The sequence below is a fragment of the Petaurus breviceps genome, unplaced genomic scaffold (assembly GCF_028583685.1).
Source record: "Petaurus breviceps papuanus isolate PSGF00001 unplaced genomic scaffold, PetGlider_PUasm1.0 174, whole genome shotgun sequence".
Lineage (NCBI taxonomy): Eukaryota > Metazoa > Chordata > Mammalia > Diprotodontia > Petauridae > Petaurus > Petaurus breviceps.
This window is the reverse complement of record NW_027185761.1, coordinates 10,099,726-10,116,079: the sequence shown is the minus strand read 5'-3', so window position 1 is coordinate 10,116,079 and position 16,354 is coordinate 10,099,726. Positions and strand designations below refer to the sequence as shown.

The window sequence follows — 16,354 nt, the reverse complement described above, 5'->3', positions numbered from 1 at the left end:
ATTCATTTAGTATTGAAATGTAACATTACCTATATTCTATTGAATTTTTATTTATTTTGTTCAATATTTCCCAATTACATTTTAATCTGATTCTAGCCACACTCATGAGTGTTGTGGGCCACATGTGGCACAGCCCACACGTTTACCACCTTTAACATAGAGTATTGTTAATGTGTGGCAAATATGAAGTCCTATGCCGTGGGCTGCTCAGTATACAGCACTAAGCATGGTCAGAGATGTGAATAAGAAATGACAAGGCCATGTGGGTAGTTCAAGGAAGAACCATGAACTCCATTTATTGATTCTTAGTACAAGGTTTTTTTATAGAGCAAATGAGACAAAGGAATAGGACTTGAATATTCTTATCATTACCTTAGTCTGTTATATCCCAGAAGTAGCACAGAATAGATAATTTGATAAGGATTTGTTATCTAGGAGACTAAAGTCTTAGGGTGAAACCTTTGATCTAGGCCTCAGGTACCTCCTAATGCAGCCACAGTCATAAACAGATACAACTGAGAGCAGACTTCAAAGCCAAAGCTGCAATCATCAAAAGACATCACATTTAGAGCTGACCACCCAAAGATACCTGAGTACTGAATCAAATATTTTGGCTCTCAATAACTAAAATCTTGGAGTAGGGCCTGTTGATCTCAGAACTCAAACAACATAACCCATATCAAAAGACCCAAGGAGCCAACTTAACAAAAAGCCGTGTTGCGAAGGGCTTTCTACAGATATAGAGTACATTGTGAGATTTTTATCTGAATCCTGAATCTATTTCAAGGAGACAAGTTTGACCTGAATGGTACCATTGAGACATGATGAGATGAGATTTGTGTCTGGAATATGACTTTGGAAGTACAAACATTATTAAAAATGGTCAGATAGATACAAGGTACAATAGTATTGCATATTAAGAAGATATACTCATCTGAGGTGAGCAAAAAACATCAATAACCATCTACTTAGGTGCTTACTTTCCCGTCTCTACCAAACTTTTGGGAGAATAATTTATATAAATACTAATGGTATCCTTGATGAAAATATGAAGAAGGAGAAGTCACACTTTGGCCAGTAAAAGCCAGCCACAGCTTTAGAGTAACACAATTGACTGGAACGTGAAGAGAATACAAGATTCCACCATGCTTGTTTCTTGTTAAAAAATAATTTAGTAGAGCAAATGTCCTCTTTAAAACTCCACTTCAAAAAGATGTCTCTAGCAGACAGGTTAGGTATCATGTGAGAGTCTAGTTAAGATGAAACAAGAGATTTCTTTGATGGCCATGTGATTATTATCAGTTTCACCAAAGAAGCCTACACTTATGGAAGATGCTCAGGGTGAGTCCTAATTGAAGAGGGATTCCCTTTATAAATGGTGAGGTACTCCAAATGATTCTATTTGAAGATGACATTGAGTTGATTGCATTACAATCTGGAACGCTGAAGAATTTAAAATGCTATCTATCATCACAGGTCAGAAAAACCAAGTGATAAGGAATGATATACAGACCAGGATATGTAGTAAGATAGTTGGCCCATGCATCTGGTCCTTCCATACACATATCTTGGACAGACATTGTAAATACACAGCAAACTGGGCCCAGGATTTAACAGGAAGAGGAATGTGGAATGGATTATATTTGGGAAATTGCCAAGAGCTTTTTATAATGCAGACTCTCTCCCTGAAAAAAAAGGTTTATCTTTTTAATATCAATATTGTGTCTTGTGAGTCATGGAACACAGTATTTTGTTGAAGGTGTGGACGGCTTGCAATTCATCAGTGTTGGAAGGAGTACTCATATTGATGAGGTCACAGTTCCATTGAAGTTTCAATGTCTTCAGGTGAGGTAATCCAAGAACTGGAACGGACAGGTATGATGGAGAGCATTTGGATCAAGATAGATGGAAAGATTAACAGATGGGATATTGTTGTGAGAATATCATAGAAGTAAGGAGGAATGAAATTGAGGAATTCCTTAAGCAGGTTAAAAGTCTGGTACAGTGACACAATATTGTATTGATGGAAGATTTTTTATTATCCAAATATTTGTTAGAGTTTTGCCAACAGAAGAATATCTAATGATTTCTTGATTTATCTCAATGACAATTTTTTCATTCAAAAGGCAGAGGAAGCAAGAAGATGGTTGCTACTCTGGATCTAATTCTGACCAATAAGGGGAGATTGGTTACTTAAGGAGAGTTGATGGGGCAGTGATGGGAAGTCACCCTACTATCTTAGACTTCATGATGGAGGAGAGAAGTCACAGGTAAACTGACAGGTGCTTTGTATTTTTGGCGAGATAATTTCAGAGGATTCAGAGGGAGTGTAGGTAGGATTCCATGGCTCAAAATTCCACAGGGGAAGTCCAGTGTGAAACAGAAAACCCTGAAGAGATCAATATAAATGAACTAAGAATTCATAAACCAATTTAAATTTTAAAAATAGATTTGTAGATGATGGAAGTAATGGTGGGTTATAGGATATGAATACAAATATCCTGCATTTAAAAAAACAGGAAAATAATGGAGTTTGTAAGTTACTGGCTAGTAAACTTGACTTTGGTTCCTAGAAACATTCTAGAATGTAGAAAAAGGAAGGCTATTGAACATCTAGAAAGGAAACAGCAATCACAAAAAGCTAGTATGACTTCATTAAGAACAGGCATGTAGACTAACCTAATTTCCTTTTTTTTATAAGGTTATTAGATAGTTTAGAAGAATGTTGGTGATATGATTTACCTTGATTTTAGCAAAATATTTCACAGTAGTTCACATTATTTTTATGGAGAAGATGGAGAGCTTGTTCAGCTATAACCTTTAGTCATTTCAGAAGTTGTTTAATTATTGGACTTAAAAAGTTGCCTTTAATTTGTTGATGTCAACTTAGATGGAAGCTGCTTGGGAGGAGACTTGATTTGGAGATTTGAGCTGTTATTGGCCTTCTGAAATTCACCATTTTTAGCAACGACTTAGAAAAGTCTTTGAAATACCTATCAAATTTGCAGATGAAACAAATCAGGGAGATACTGCTAACATGCTGGTTGATAGCCAAGATCCAAAAAGATCTAATCAAGCTAGATATTGGTTTTAATTTAATAAAATGAAATCTAATAGACCTCATTTTAAGTGTTACATTTGGGTTCAAAAAATCATCTTGATGGGTAGAAGATGGAGGACATGTGAAATGATAGCAATTCTTCCTACTAAAGTCTGGTATTTTTCATGGAATGACATGGAAAAGTATTTAAGCTCTTACTAGTTGTCAAGCACCGTGCTAAGTACTGGGAGTACAAATTGAAAAATCAGAGTGTCAATAAATACTCTCAAGGAGCTCACCTTCTAATTGGGAGGATATGACACAGGGCAGTTGGGATGGTATAAGGTCTAGGGTGCAACAGCAATGGACTACAAATTCATTGAGTCATCAGTGGGATATGGCAGTCAAAACCTTGCCATGATTATAGGATGTATTTAGAGCATAACAGGTTCCAGAACAAGAGACTACTGCAATATGTTGAATGTATCTCATTCAGTTTTGGAAGACGCATTTTAGGAAGGATGCTGATAAACTGGAGAAGATAGAGAGGAGGGCAGCCTAGTGGTTAAGGAGTCCAAGATCTCGCCATTTGAACATCATTTTGAAGGAACTGGGAATATTTAAATAGCTGTCTTAAAGTATTTGAAGAGTGCACATGGAGAAGGGATTTTTTTTTCTGCTTGGCCCCAGGGAGTGTCTAGGTGGCACAGTGAATAGAGCACTACCCTGGAGTCAGGAGGACCTGAGTTCAAATCTGACCTCAGATTCCGTGCTCAGACACTTAGCAACCACCCAGAAATACCTGGACGTGTAACCTTGAGCAAGTTACTTAACCCCAATTGCTTAGGGGCGGCCAGGTGGCTCAGTGAGTAAGAGTACCAGCTCCAGTGTCGGGATGACCTGGATCAAATCTGGGCTCAGATATTTAGCACCACACCCAGAAATAACTGGCCATGTAACCTTGAGCAAGTTACTTAACCCTGATTTCTTTAAAAAAAAAAAATCTGACCTCAGACACTTAACACAAAAACTAGCCATGTGACCTTGGGCAAGTCACTTAACCCCAATTGCCCTACCTTCGCCCCTTCCAAAAAGCAAAAAATAATTGAGACTCAGACACTTAATAGATGTATGATCCTGGGCTAGTCACTTAAGCTCTGTTTGCTTCAGTTTCCTCATCTGTAAAATGGGAGATGATAACAGCATCTGCCTCCCAGGGTTGTTGTGAGAATCAAATGAAATAATTATAAAGCACCCTACAAACCTTAAAGGTCCATATAATTGTAGTTATTATTAGACGGGATTCTTGTTCAGGTCTGGTGGATTAAATTGCCTATGAGATTCCTTCCAATTTTGAGGGTTTGTGACTGGTTGTCACAGATTTAGCTGTTTCTTCTAAGCCTTCCATTTAAAGGAAACATTTTGTTCTTGGCCCTGAGTTGGTAGGTACTGGGTTGATAATTCTATGTAGAGACTTTTAGGGTTGTCAGGATCCCTAAAGATTGTCTATTTCAATTTCCTCATTTTATATATGAAGGAGTTTAGGATGGAGAGATAAAGTGAGCTGCTGCCAAAGCCCAGACCGGAGATCATGCCTTCTGTTTCCCAGTTCTATGGTCTTTCTGCCAGTCATCAGGGGAGAAGAACACAGAGACAATACACCTTTATATTCCGAAGTATTTATTAAAATAAAAATGTTAAGCATTGCTAATATACTAGAGAAATTTCCAGGTTATTTCCTCTCTCCATAGCTCATTTTATAAACCACATTCCCCAGTGCTCTGTCCTGTGCCATTAACCACTTTACTGACCCAGATCCTTCTGAAAGTTGGTCTGCTCACATCTCATTGAAAAGGAGGATGAATTTATACCTAAGTCTTTGCCCCCTTGCCATGTTGCCATTAACATGAGTAAAGGGAGCTAAACTATACCTCCCATAGTTCATACCATGTAGGAAGTCACTCTTCTCCATTTACCAGGAAAATGCTTGTTGAAAGGAGAAGCATCTGACTTCTCTGCATAAGTATGAACAGAAGTTTCAGTTGCTTTTCTCCATTTCACATTGTAGGAATCATTTCTCCCAGAGGCTTCTGATCGATTTCTTTGATGTGTAAACGTTTTGGCTGTTTTTGGTCTTCCTTATTAATGTTCACCCTCCCTGGTGTCTCGTGTGCCACTAGAGGGAATTTTCTTACAAGGACAATCTAAGCACAAACCCATTAAATAAAAAAAAAAAAAGCATTCATCTTGTGAATGGCTGATTGTGTGGCCCTATCTGATGTTGTTCATCAGGAGCTCAGAATGGGAATCCCTTTTGGGTTTCAGAACTTGTGGCGGGATTACAAAGAGACTTCTGTTCCCTTTGAAGACTGGGAGAAAAAAAAAAAAAACAACCAACTTGGCCTGCAACAAAAAATCCCTTCCACCAAGAGTTCTCCCTGAGTTCTACTGAAACTGTCAGGAAGACAAAAGGCTGTAGGAAACCGTGAGGGAGAGAATGCTTCCTAGAGACATTCAGCGGGAATGGAAGGGTAGGGTTGGAAGCTACTGTTATAGCTCAAGACTCTTATTTTGAATGCACCTGGTGAATTTGATCATCATTGCTGGATATGAGGAGAGGAAATCAAAATACTCATGGGGGAAAATACAATTTCTATGTTTGAGTACAGAGAATCCTGGAGATATCTCCATTCTAAGGTTGGTTGGTTGGATTTTTTCTTGGTTAAAAACAAGTTCATAGGCAGCATGTAAAAGCATCAACATTAAGTCGTTTATGACTAACATCTACTTCATTAATTATACAACATTGTTTGGAGGGAAGAGGAAACATCATTATTACAATATAGGTTCTCAAAAGTTAAAAAAACAATGAATAATATACACCTTATTTTCATCACATAATATACAAACAACCAGTATTTCTGATTGATAGTAGAAACCATATAAAAATCTCGCTTCTTCTCATGTGTACAAAGTGTTTCACTGTGGCATAAGTCAATTGTTGAAAAGTACCGTACATGAAGAAATTGACAAAGATATTATTGCCTTAACAGTCCCTAAAATGAAGACCTTGTTACCTGGTTAGTAAATAACTATATTGTCACTAGTCTAAAACTGGTCAGTGGATCCATGGGATCTCGATTAATTATCAAGAGATTAATCAGATCTTGTCTCAAGACTGCTACTTAAGATGCAAATTAGATGAATAGTTTTGTTCTTGCTGACATGCAGTATGGATTTATGTGAATTGTTTGCAATGTTACATGGTAGGGATGAAACTGCGATCTTTTTTGCTACTCCTTTTGTTTAATAGGCTGGACACAATGATCTAGTAAGTACTGGACAGACATTGCTGATTTTTCCTCCCTTATTGCTATAGGCACATGATACAACCCTCTTCACTTTTTGTCCCAGGAGTAATACATTGAAAGAATATTTATTACATGGGCAAGAATACCTTTCTCAGAGGTGGCTAGGTGGCACAGCACCAGCCCTGGAGTCAAGAGAATCTGAGTTCAAATCTAGTCTCAGACACTTAACACTTACTAGCCATGTGACCTTGGGCAAGTCACCTAACCCTAAATTACCTTGCCTTCCCCCCTCCAAAAAAAACCAAAAACCTTTTTTCTTGGAATCAACACCACATGTAACATATCCTCAAAACCTGTCCAATCATCCTTACCCCACATGAATTGAATGCTTTATGACAGCTTTAGGAATAGTCTCTTTTTTCCTACAACAGTAGGGCAACAATTTATTTGGAGCAAAAGAAGAGAATATGCATTTACCCAATTTTATAAGCAGCTACTTCTAGAATAAAGGGTAAGGCTGACAAAAAAAAAATAACAGGCTGCTTACTGTTAGCACTACCCATCCTGCGCCCTTCCCCGCTTCAACCTGGTTTTTTGTTTGTTTGTTTTAGCTTATACATTGGAGAGGAGATACCTGTGCAGGTTTACTGATTCTCCCACCCCCAACCCTACTTCCCAGATATAACCAAATTGCATGATTCTATCCTGGTTTCTGATACTGTGGAACAGGGTTACAGATGCAATAAAATGTAAGCTTCTTGAAGGCAGAGACCATTTTCTTTCTTTTTTTTTTTTTTTTTTTGTATCCCCAGAGCTAAGCAAGGGACCCAGCACATGGCAGGTGTTTAATGAATGGAACTGAATCTGGCCTGGAGTGACTTGGGACTGAGGTCCATGGAATCATAGGATTTAGAGTTGGAGGTACCTAAAAAGTCATCCAGTCCAAAGTATTTATTTTACAGATGAGAAAACAAATGCTAATGTGGCTCTGGTACCTCTAGTTGTAGAATCTGTGTTCAATTCCAATGAATACGGACCTCTAAGTGTCTAGACATCAAAACAGAACTCACTTAAAATCCATTTTTATTCACTGGGAAATACAAGTTGTCCATATTTTATATTTTTGTTGATTTATGCATAACAATATCATATGTATAATGTATATATGCACACATATATACATATACTCATGTTCACTATAAACTTTCTTGTTGGTGAGATAACTCTTTAGCCCTAGGGAGTCATTATAATAGTAACATTACTTTTGGGTGGGGAGGGGTGAGTGGAGAGATGCTGGAGAGTGGGACTTTTTAAAAAAATTAAAATGCTGCCATAGGAATTAAATGACAGCATGGGCCATGGGGACTTCTCCCTCTTGAATAAAAACAAGGATTTCAAGTGCAGCTGGCCCAATGGTGCTTAAGCAAGACTATATGGAAGAAGGGTTAAAACCCAATGTGATTACTTCCCTAGAAACTGTAGCAGCAGTCTTTCCCTTTGCACTATGGGTAGTTGGATGGAACCCCCACCAAGACTTTGTCTCCACTAATACAGGGATACTGCAACTGAGGCTGATTCACTTAAAGAAAGTGGGATACTGAACAGACCACGGACAGAGTATATTTGGATTCAAATCCCACCCTAAACACTTTCTAGCTATGTGCTCATAGACAAGTTATTTAAATTCTCAGTCTCACTTTTTTAATCAGGATAAAGAAGGGAGATAAGCATCCTTACAAGACCTATTTCCTAGGACTGTTGCAAGGAAAGCAGTTAGCAAGTTGTAAAATACTAAATTAATGTGAATTATTATTAATCTTTAGGTGACGATTGCAGCCCTTTTGGGATCTATTAATAAGTCATTTTTCCTCTCACAAAAAAAAATAGATTTTCTAAATAGAAAAAACAAACAAAAATTCCTAAAATTTCAAGTGTCTTTTCAGTGGCAGCCTTTCTTTCTTTGTATTGGCAAAGTTAGAAAAACAAGATTCTGGTAGAAGAAACCTGCCTTGGAGTTAGCTTTTAATATTGCAAAAAAAAAAAAAAAGACATGTCTCTTAAGCAACAGCATTGGCAGTGAAAATATACAGTTTTCCCAATTGGTCCATCTTTTTTCCATGTACTTATATTGCCTCTTGGCAAGGGGATAGTATCCTATTGCAATATGACATTTACTCACTAAATAAGCCAAAGGAGAAAAAAATTAAAATATATACATATGTATGCATATGTGTGTATATTTGTATTTGTCCATCAGGAAATATAAAATGTCAAAGTGCTTATTCCTGTCACTTCCCCAATGAAGTCCTACTTCCCCTCCTTGGAGTCACGTAATTGTCCTACCAAGTAAATCACTATTCTCCCATCAGATTCACATGGAAGTGTTATGTGAAGATTTAAAGGATACTAGCAATCACAGATAACATGGTATAGAGGAGAGAGTAGATAATCCATTAAGCGGCTAGAGAGTGTTCTAGTAGGTAGAGTGATAGACTCAGCATCCCAAGACCTGGGTTCAAATCCCCCTTCAAACATTTACTAGCTGATAATTGTGTCATCATGAACAAATCTCTTTACCTGACTCTCATCTGGTAACTACCTCACAGGGTTGTTGTAAGGTCCAAATACCAGGTGTGTATGCATTCACAAACACAAATCTCATTGTGGTATGGGAGATAGAGAGCTGACTTCAAAGTCAGGAAGACCTGTATTCAAGTCCCACCTGACATGCTGACATTCACTGGCTATGTGACCCTGAGCTAGTCACTTAACTTCTCAAAACTCCAATTGATTTTTGAAGACTCATTTTTAACTTTAAATGTCAGAGAAAGGTGCTGATCTGCATTGATGAAGAAAATATCGTAAACTAATAAAATTGCTGACAATCTCTCTCTCTCATGTTTTGCAAACTTTAAAGTGCTATAGAAAAGTCAAATATTATTACTATCATTATTACTGCACCAGCGATTTCTGTATCATGTGCCCAAACAGGAAGCATATAGGGGGTTGCATACAAATTCGAAATTCCAAATACTTACATACCTCTAACGGCCAACAATCAGATAAAATCATAGCAATAAAAGACCAGCAATCTAGGAACAAATATTTCTGATAAATCCAAATACCAGAATAAACAATGGCTTGTTCCAATTAATGAATTTTCCTATTCCTGTCAATGTCTTTAAGAGCCCTGATTTTGGGAATAGAGGAAGGCTATGGTGGGATGACATAGATTTCTAATATTATGACTGACGGTTGTTATTTTGCAGATGAACAAACTGTGATCCAGAAGTGAAATGACTTGACCAAGGACATATAAGTTCCTAAAATAAGAACCCTAGTCCCTTGACTCAAATTCCAGGTCTTTTTCTGCCACACTTTGCCATCTTGCTTAATAATTGATTTTGTGACCTCTGGGGTGGGAAGTGGGGGTGACATTAGTCACATTCAGTAGTGAAAATACATTGCCAAGAGTATGGGGTGAATGGACTAATTTTCATACATGAACATCTAGTAAGGCCCTTTTCAATATGAAGTCAGAATGGAATCATAAGTTCTTAAGTAAATTCAATGAGGGGAAAGTGCCTAGATCCATCCAGTTAAAGCAGGATGAGGCTTACCACAGGTTTAATCTGACAAGTGCCTGAAGCCCTGGGGTGGGAGATGGGGTATTGACTAATGATGGGAATCTGGCATAACTTTCATTGCAGACCTAGTGGAAAACCACAACCATGTGGCCTAAGGAGGACAGTACCCATCTTTTCTCAAGGAGTTATACAAGATCTTCCTCATTCTTTGAACCCTATGTTTCCAAAGGGAGAACCTGAAACTGTAGTCATGGGAAAACAGTCTTACCTGAAATGACAAATGAAAAGACGACTAATGGAATACATACTTTGCCAGGGTATTTTCTAGACCAATATCTCAATGGATATAACAGAAAAGAGGTGGAATAGATGGAAGGGTGTCAACCTTTCAGATCTGATCAGGGTGGGGTGTGAAACTGAAACAATAAAAATGTTGAACATTTGGGGTAGTTTAATGGGATTTAATGCCAAGAGAGTAAGCAAGGGCACTGGAAGATCCAAGTTTGATCCTCTGAGAACTTTAAAAACTCTTAAGATTATATCTTTCAGTCTGAAAGAATTAGCTTTCAGACAAGCAGAGGCTGAAGCATATTTGGCATTGTGATTTAGGGGCCAGCCGCTGATCTTAAAGCTTTAGTCTGGGTTCTCCAAACTCAACCCCAATCCAGTAGAATCTCAGTGGGATGACCTTTCTCAGGATTTTGGAGCTTGTCTCCTATGGGCCCAAATGACATTATTCTACTCATTCGTGATTGGAGCAGAAAATGCTTAAGAATTAGGTAACACGGCTGAGTCTCACCCTGTAGAAATGAAATCACCTCAGTGCCAGCTGTCAGCTTCCCACTACATGGTTTAGCTTACAAAGAAAAATCCTCTAAGCGAGTCTCTTTGTTTTTGGGAAATGAGGCTGGCAAGTGAGCTGGTCACGAGGCATTGGCATTTCTACTAACTGCTTTCCGCACCTGCATTTTCTAATAGTTGCTTAAAGCCATGACTGTTTGGATTAACACACTTTCTAGATTCTTCTAAAAGCACTAGGAAACCACAGTGACTGCTTCCCTCCTAAATAGGGTACCAAAAGTCTTAGCTTTGCCTATTAGTTACTCCAGTACAACCACCATGGGAATCAATTTTAGCATCATTCCTACAATGACAAAGCAGGGATACTGGTAGGGCATAGGAGTGGGGGCGATGTGATTGACATGTACTTGTGTGAACAACATGAAATTCAGTCTTTTTTCAGTCATTTTTAAACCAGACCTTCAAATGTGTTTTTAAAAAATCATTTGAAAATGTCTTCTCCAATTAACAATGTCCTTTTTTCCCCCTAATAGGTTTAATCAAGGTTTTTGGCACTATGTTCATAGTCTATAGATTGCTAGAGTTGTAAGAGACCTTGGTACAGAGATTCTCAGAGTTAGAAGGGATGTTAGAGGGGGGAGGAAATGGATTTTCATTGTATTTATATAAAGAAGCATAACAAATTTAATCATGCTAATCAGAGTTAAAACCAGGATTCTTTTTCATGCCCTAGTAAAGTGCCATTATCTTCACCTAGGTTAGTAGAAAGATGTGTCCCCTCATTCAAGAGAAGTCTATCTTATTGAAAAGTACCTAAAGACCCTTAAAGCGATGGCTCATAGCCTCCATTTGGGAGACTGGAGCATGGGGACATTGTTAGGGAACAGAGTGGGATGGACAACCTCACCCTACCTAGCCCACTTACAGGTATCTTCCTATTTTAACAAATAATTGTTATTAACTAGGTGGCAAGCTTCATTTCTCTAGGCTGAAGGACTACAGATCTTAAGAATATCATTTAAATTTCATTCCTAGGATGAAACCTTGGATTTCCATCCTACTTATGACTCTCCTGCTGATAGTATATAATTTAAAGCAACGTACAACCTATATTAACTGCTTTTTAATGCTTTAATATTAAAGTCCTTGTACCCTTAATCAGGTCTGAAACTTCCTATTGATCTGATAGATACTTTTGTTAAAATGAATGACAGGATCAGTGGTCTGGTTCCTGTGAGAATTATCACAATTTTACATTTATATTTTAAATGCCAACAGGTCCCCCCTCCATATTAAAACATAATTTCATGCCCCACCTTCCATTTCCCCATGACTGACATATATGATGGCAGATTCTATACCACATGGTAGAATATTTCATGGCTAGAGGCTTGGACCTAAGAGGTTCTGTTTAGTTCTATCAAATTAGGTAAACTCTCTGCAAAATCATTTAAAGACACACACCTTAAAATTCTCCAGAGTGTCTCAACTAGATTTGATGCTGGAGAATTCCAAGTTCTGAGGAATTCCTAAATTTATCAGTTGAGATTGCTACATGTTAGAAAAAAAATCCATCTTGCTTTTTCATTGCTACATTTCATCTGGATTTCAGCTGGTTTTTTCCCAACAGTTACTGGTTTCTTCACAAGTTGGAGATAGGATTGTATGAAGTACCCAGTTGCTTTTCTGATAATAAAGGACTACAGGGTAAAATGCTTTTCTTCACAAGAATGATGAAATGATGAAAAAAAAATCTACCAACAATGCCTCAAAATTACCTTGTCTTGTAAATACTGCTTTATTTTTCCATTTAAAAAAATAGTAAAAAGATGATGGATGAAAGCTATTCAGATAACTCTGGGAAGCAATAATAAGCATAACTATCAGGCTAAAAAGATTCTTGCCTGAAACAGATAACATAAAGTTGTATTTCTGCCTGCAGTGTTGAGGTCTGACTCAGACACATGGCTACCTAGTAGTTGCAAAACAAAAGAAACACTGCCTCCATTTCCACAGAGACAGACTCAAACGTTTTTTGTTAAAAACTCTCTTTGGAGCACCCATTATCTTGAAAGTAACAGAAATATTTTCTAGGGCAAGTACATATTTTCACGGGTGTACCATTTACATGTTTTCAGCACCAGGGTCTCTGAATCAATTCAATACCTGGGAAGCTGCTCTGTGGGTACTGGTTTGGCATTATATTTTGATGGGCTCTCTTTACACACTTGGTGTCCTGGTGGGATTTATCTGCCAATCATTGAATGTCATTAGTTGATAAGGTGGGATGGGAACTTCAAACATCTGAAAAACTAGTACAACCTGTTTATCTGACTTAACATTGCACAATCCTCCCTTTTTAAATGAAAACATTTTGGGCGTCTTCATAAACCTTAAATCCTAATCTCTACCTCCACACCCCCTTCCAAAAATATCTGTGGACTATTGTGGAGACACAGCCATTAATTTCAAATTCACCATTTCATATTTAGGATTTTTATTGCAATCTCTCAATTATTGCCTCTGCATTTCTTTTATGAAAAGTAGATCCCCCCCCCCCACACACACACATATTAAGTTGTAAGACACTATAGTTTTTCCACAGGATCTAGCCCATTTTTTACAACCTGAAAAGGGGGCAAGGAAAGGATTTGGGGGAAAATATACTAGGGAATGTTTTTGGTAGTGAATAGCTTATTCATTAAATTTTCCTTTAAAAAAATCTAAAAACTTTTAAGGCCCAATTTCCAGCGTTAACTAAGGGAGTGTTTAGAAATAGAGAACAATTTCAATTTTTTCCTCTTTTGGATAGCTTCATTTTAAGGTTTATATTCATAGTGTTTAGGAAAACACTTTTAGGTTTGGTGTAGATTCACCTGAGACTCGAGTTCTTGCTTGGGCTTGCAAAGTTCTGCATTTTCATCCCATCTTAAAGAAAGGCCCTTTGTCCAAATGAGGGTGAGTAAAAAGGGAGCAGCAGCTTTGGCTGTTTTAATTTTAGGGTCTTTACTCCCTCCCCCACTCCATAATAGAAGCATTGAGGGAAAACATTTCAACAAGTGTAGTTGCAAAGATGCATGGAATGAAAAAGGAAAGAGTCAGACAAATATTCATAATCAGAAAACACTTAAAAAAAAACAACCTAACACAGTTTGAAGTACCGTGGGCACATTTACAAAGAAGTGTAGGGATTTCCTCCACTTGGTTTCTGTAATGCTTGTGGCCAGCATGACATGGGCTGGTCTATTTCTCTTTTTCATCATGAGCTGATGTTGTACCAACCAAGAAATGTTCTTTCTCGGCCTTTGGCTTGTAAAGAAGGACAAAGCCAAAGGGAAGAATTGTTAAGTTGGCTAAGTCCAAAGAGCTTAAAGTTCATTTTCTTTCATCATACGCTTCCTTGACTCAGTCCAGTCTGGATCCCTTCAGGGTAGTGCATGTTATATAGTCAATAGCAAATTTCTCACGAATGTGCCAATGGGAACTTGTAAGGAAAAAAAAAAATACTTACAAACATTATCATTATTTTTTCAAACGTATGGCGTAGAAAAAAAAACAAACACACTAGCTTGTGTACAAACGGAAAAATATGCTTCCTGGGCATCTTGCTGTTGATTTGGGAAGTCTCACAGGTTAAAGATGAAGAAATGCACTTGCAGAAAATCTGCCTGGGATTGACTCCATTTTATGCCCAGGTAGGGGGACAATTCCAATGGAAGACAGGCCCCGGAACGTACCAAAGGAAATCAAAGCCGATTGTGGCAATGTCTGGTCCCTAGGCTTGAAAGGAAAGGTGTGATTAAGTGGCTACACCGCATGCTTGCTGCCTTTGCTGTCCATCCCTCAGTCCTGGGGCAGCTGCATCACCTGGCTGCATGAGGGAGGGAGGGAAGGCTCCTGGCAAAGGGTCATGCTGAAGCTTGAATGAATTCGTTTTGTTGTGCTGCTACCCTGAGGTACTCGGGATTTTCCGCTGCAGGGACTTTAAAAACCCCATTTGGCTTGGCTTCCTGGGGGAAGAAGTCCTGCTGGTAGTCAGGGTTGTCCAGACTGATTGGGTGGTTGGCTGTTGGGTTCCAGCAGGAATTGCTGTCGAAGGGTTTTTTGATCAAGTTGGGCTGGGTTGTGTTGAGATACTCTGGGTTGCCCACTGCGCTGCTGCTGTGTGAGTTTTGGTACAGAGAGTCTTTAGAGGCATCTGGGTTTAAAGGCTGGTTGTGATAGACAGGGTTCTGGATGGCAGCGCCTGGGTGGTTTTTTGGAGCCGACTGGTTTATGTATTCTAGAATGAAAAAGAAATGGGGAATGAATTTCATGAGTCAAATTTGGTATATGTGGCCCTCTCTGGACAATTCTTTCTCCAGCTAACTAGTGACATTAAAGTAGGAATATGGGGAAATCTTGGAGAGAACACTTCTTTAACTCAGCTCTACATTCCATCTTACCTCTTTGCTGGTGTAGTAGGTAGAGTACCAGACTAAGAGTCTAGTAAGATGAGGTCATAGCTTTTTGGGAATTATATGTCACTACAGGATTGAAAGGGTTATGATTCCTGGAGGAAGAATGTGGCGTAATGGGAATCTGAAGATCTTCCTTGCCCCTTGGCCCCTCGATAAGCTTAAGTGAATCTGAGAACCTTCCCTGATATGAGAATATGCTCTGCCCCCTAATAGGTTGAATGTGGTCACATGGCGCCTGTGGTGGGAGGCTTGTTTTTCAGGAATGCCCACACCTTGTTACTTTGTGATTGGGCAGTAGGTCAAGAGGGTTGTGACATTAGAGTATAGTAGAAGGCTATATATAGCCTGAGGTGAGATTTTGCTTTGGGGCTCACTTTGAGAAATGTTGTGTGATTTGGCCAGATGAGACTCTGGGGAGCCTTTGAGCAGGCTTTGAAAACCCAGATGTTGGTGCTTCCCTCTCTGGCAACTGACTAGGTATGGATGTAGTGGTCAGACAGCTGGAAGCCCTGTCTGCTGATCTATTCCTCTGCTGTATTTTTTGGTTTGCTTGTAACTTCTGTTTGTATTCTCTGTCACTGAAGTTCAGGGTGCTGACTTTTCCCCCTTAACTAGGTAAAATGATATATGTTTGATTAAAGTAAGGTTGTTAACCCTTTTTGAGTTGCTTTCCTTTAGAAAAGCAGATCTGAGAACCTGTGCTAGCAGCCATCATGAGTATGCTACATGTGGCAGGGTGGAGATGGGGCTGAGAGACTATACTAGGCAGTTCTGGAAGTATCTGAGGTCCAGAATGGAGCTAGGGCAGAGAAATAGCTCAGGGCTTTCAATTATTTGTGGGATTAGTTGTTAGGGTCTCACCATAGTCTATCTTGCACATGTTCAGGTGAAAGAATATAGTCAACAATCAGTCAACCAGTTAAATTCAATATAAAACTTCATTAAAATTCATTTATTATATGTTTACAGAGAAAAAGATGATCTTCAAGCTAGGGCAGGGGAAGAGACCTGAAGAGATTACCTAGGCTTGCTCTCTGCCATTACACAGGGAAGATGTAATGCCCATTTTACATATGGAACAACTGATTCACAGAGAAATTAAAGTACTTGATCACATTTATACAGCTAAAATGTGTGGAAATGATTAAAACCAGG

The 16,354-nt window shown here is 38.5% G+C and overlaps 1 protein-coding gene across 1 annotated transcript in view; it reads right to left on the bottom strand.

Annotated features, from left to right (window-relative positions):
• Nucleotides 1-4,703: 4,703 nt before the first annotated feature.
• Nucleotides 4,704-16,354, bottom strand: part of EGFR (epidermal growth factor receptor) — an 84,810-nt gene continuing 73,159 nt past the window's right edge. Inside the window, exon 25 of the mRNA XM_069083732.1 lies at nucleotides 4,704-15,021. Within this exon, the coding sequence (XP_068939833.1) occupies nucleotides 14,648-15,021 (374 nt within the window). The 3' untranslated portion in view covers nucleotides 4,704-14,647. The remainder of the gene's footprint in view (nucleotides 15,022-16,354) is intronic.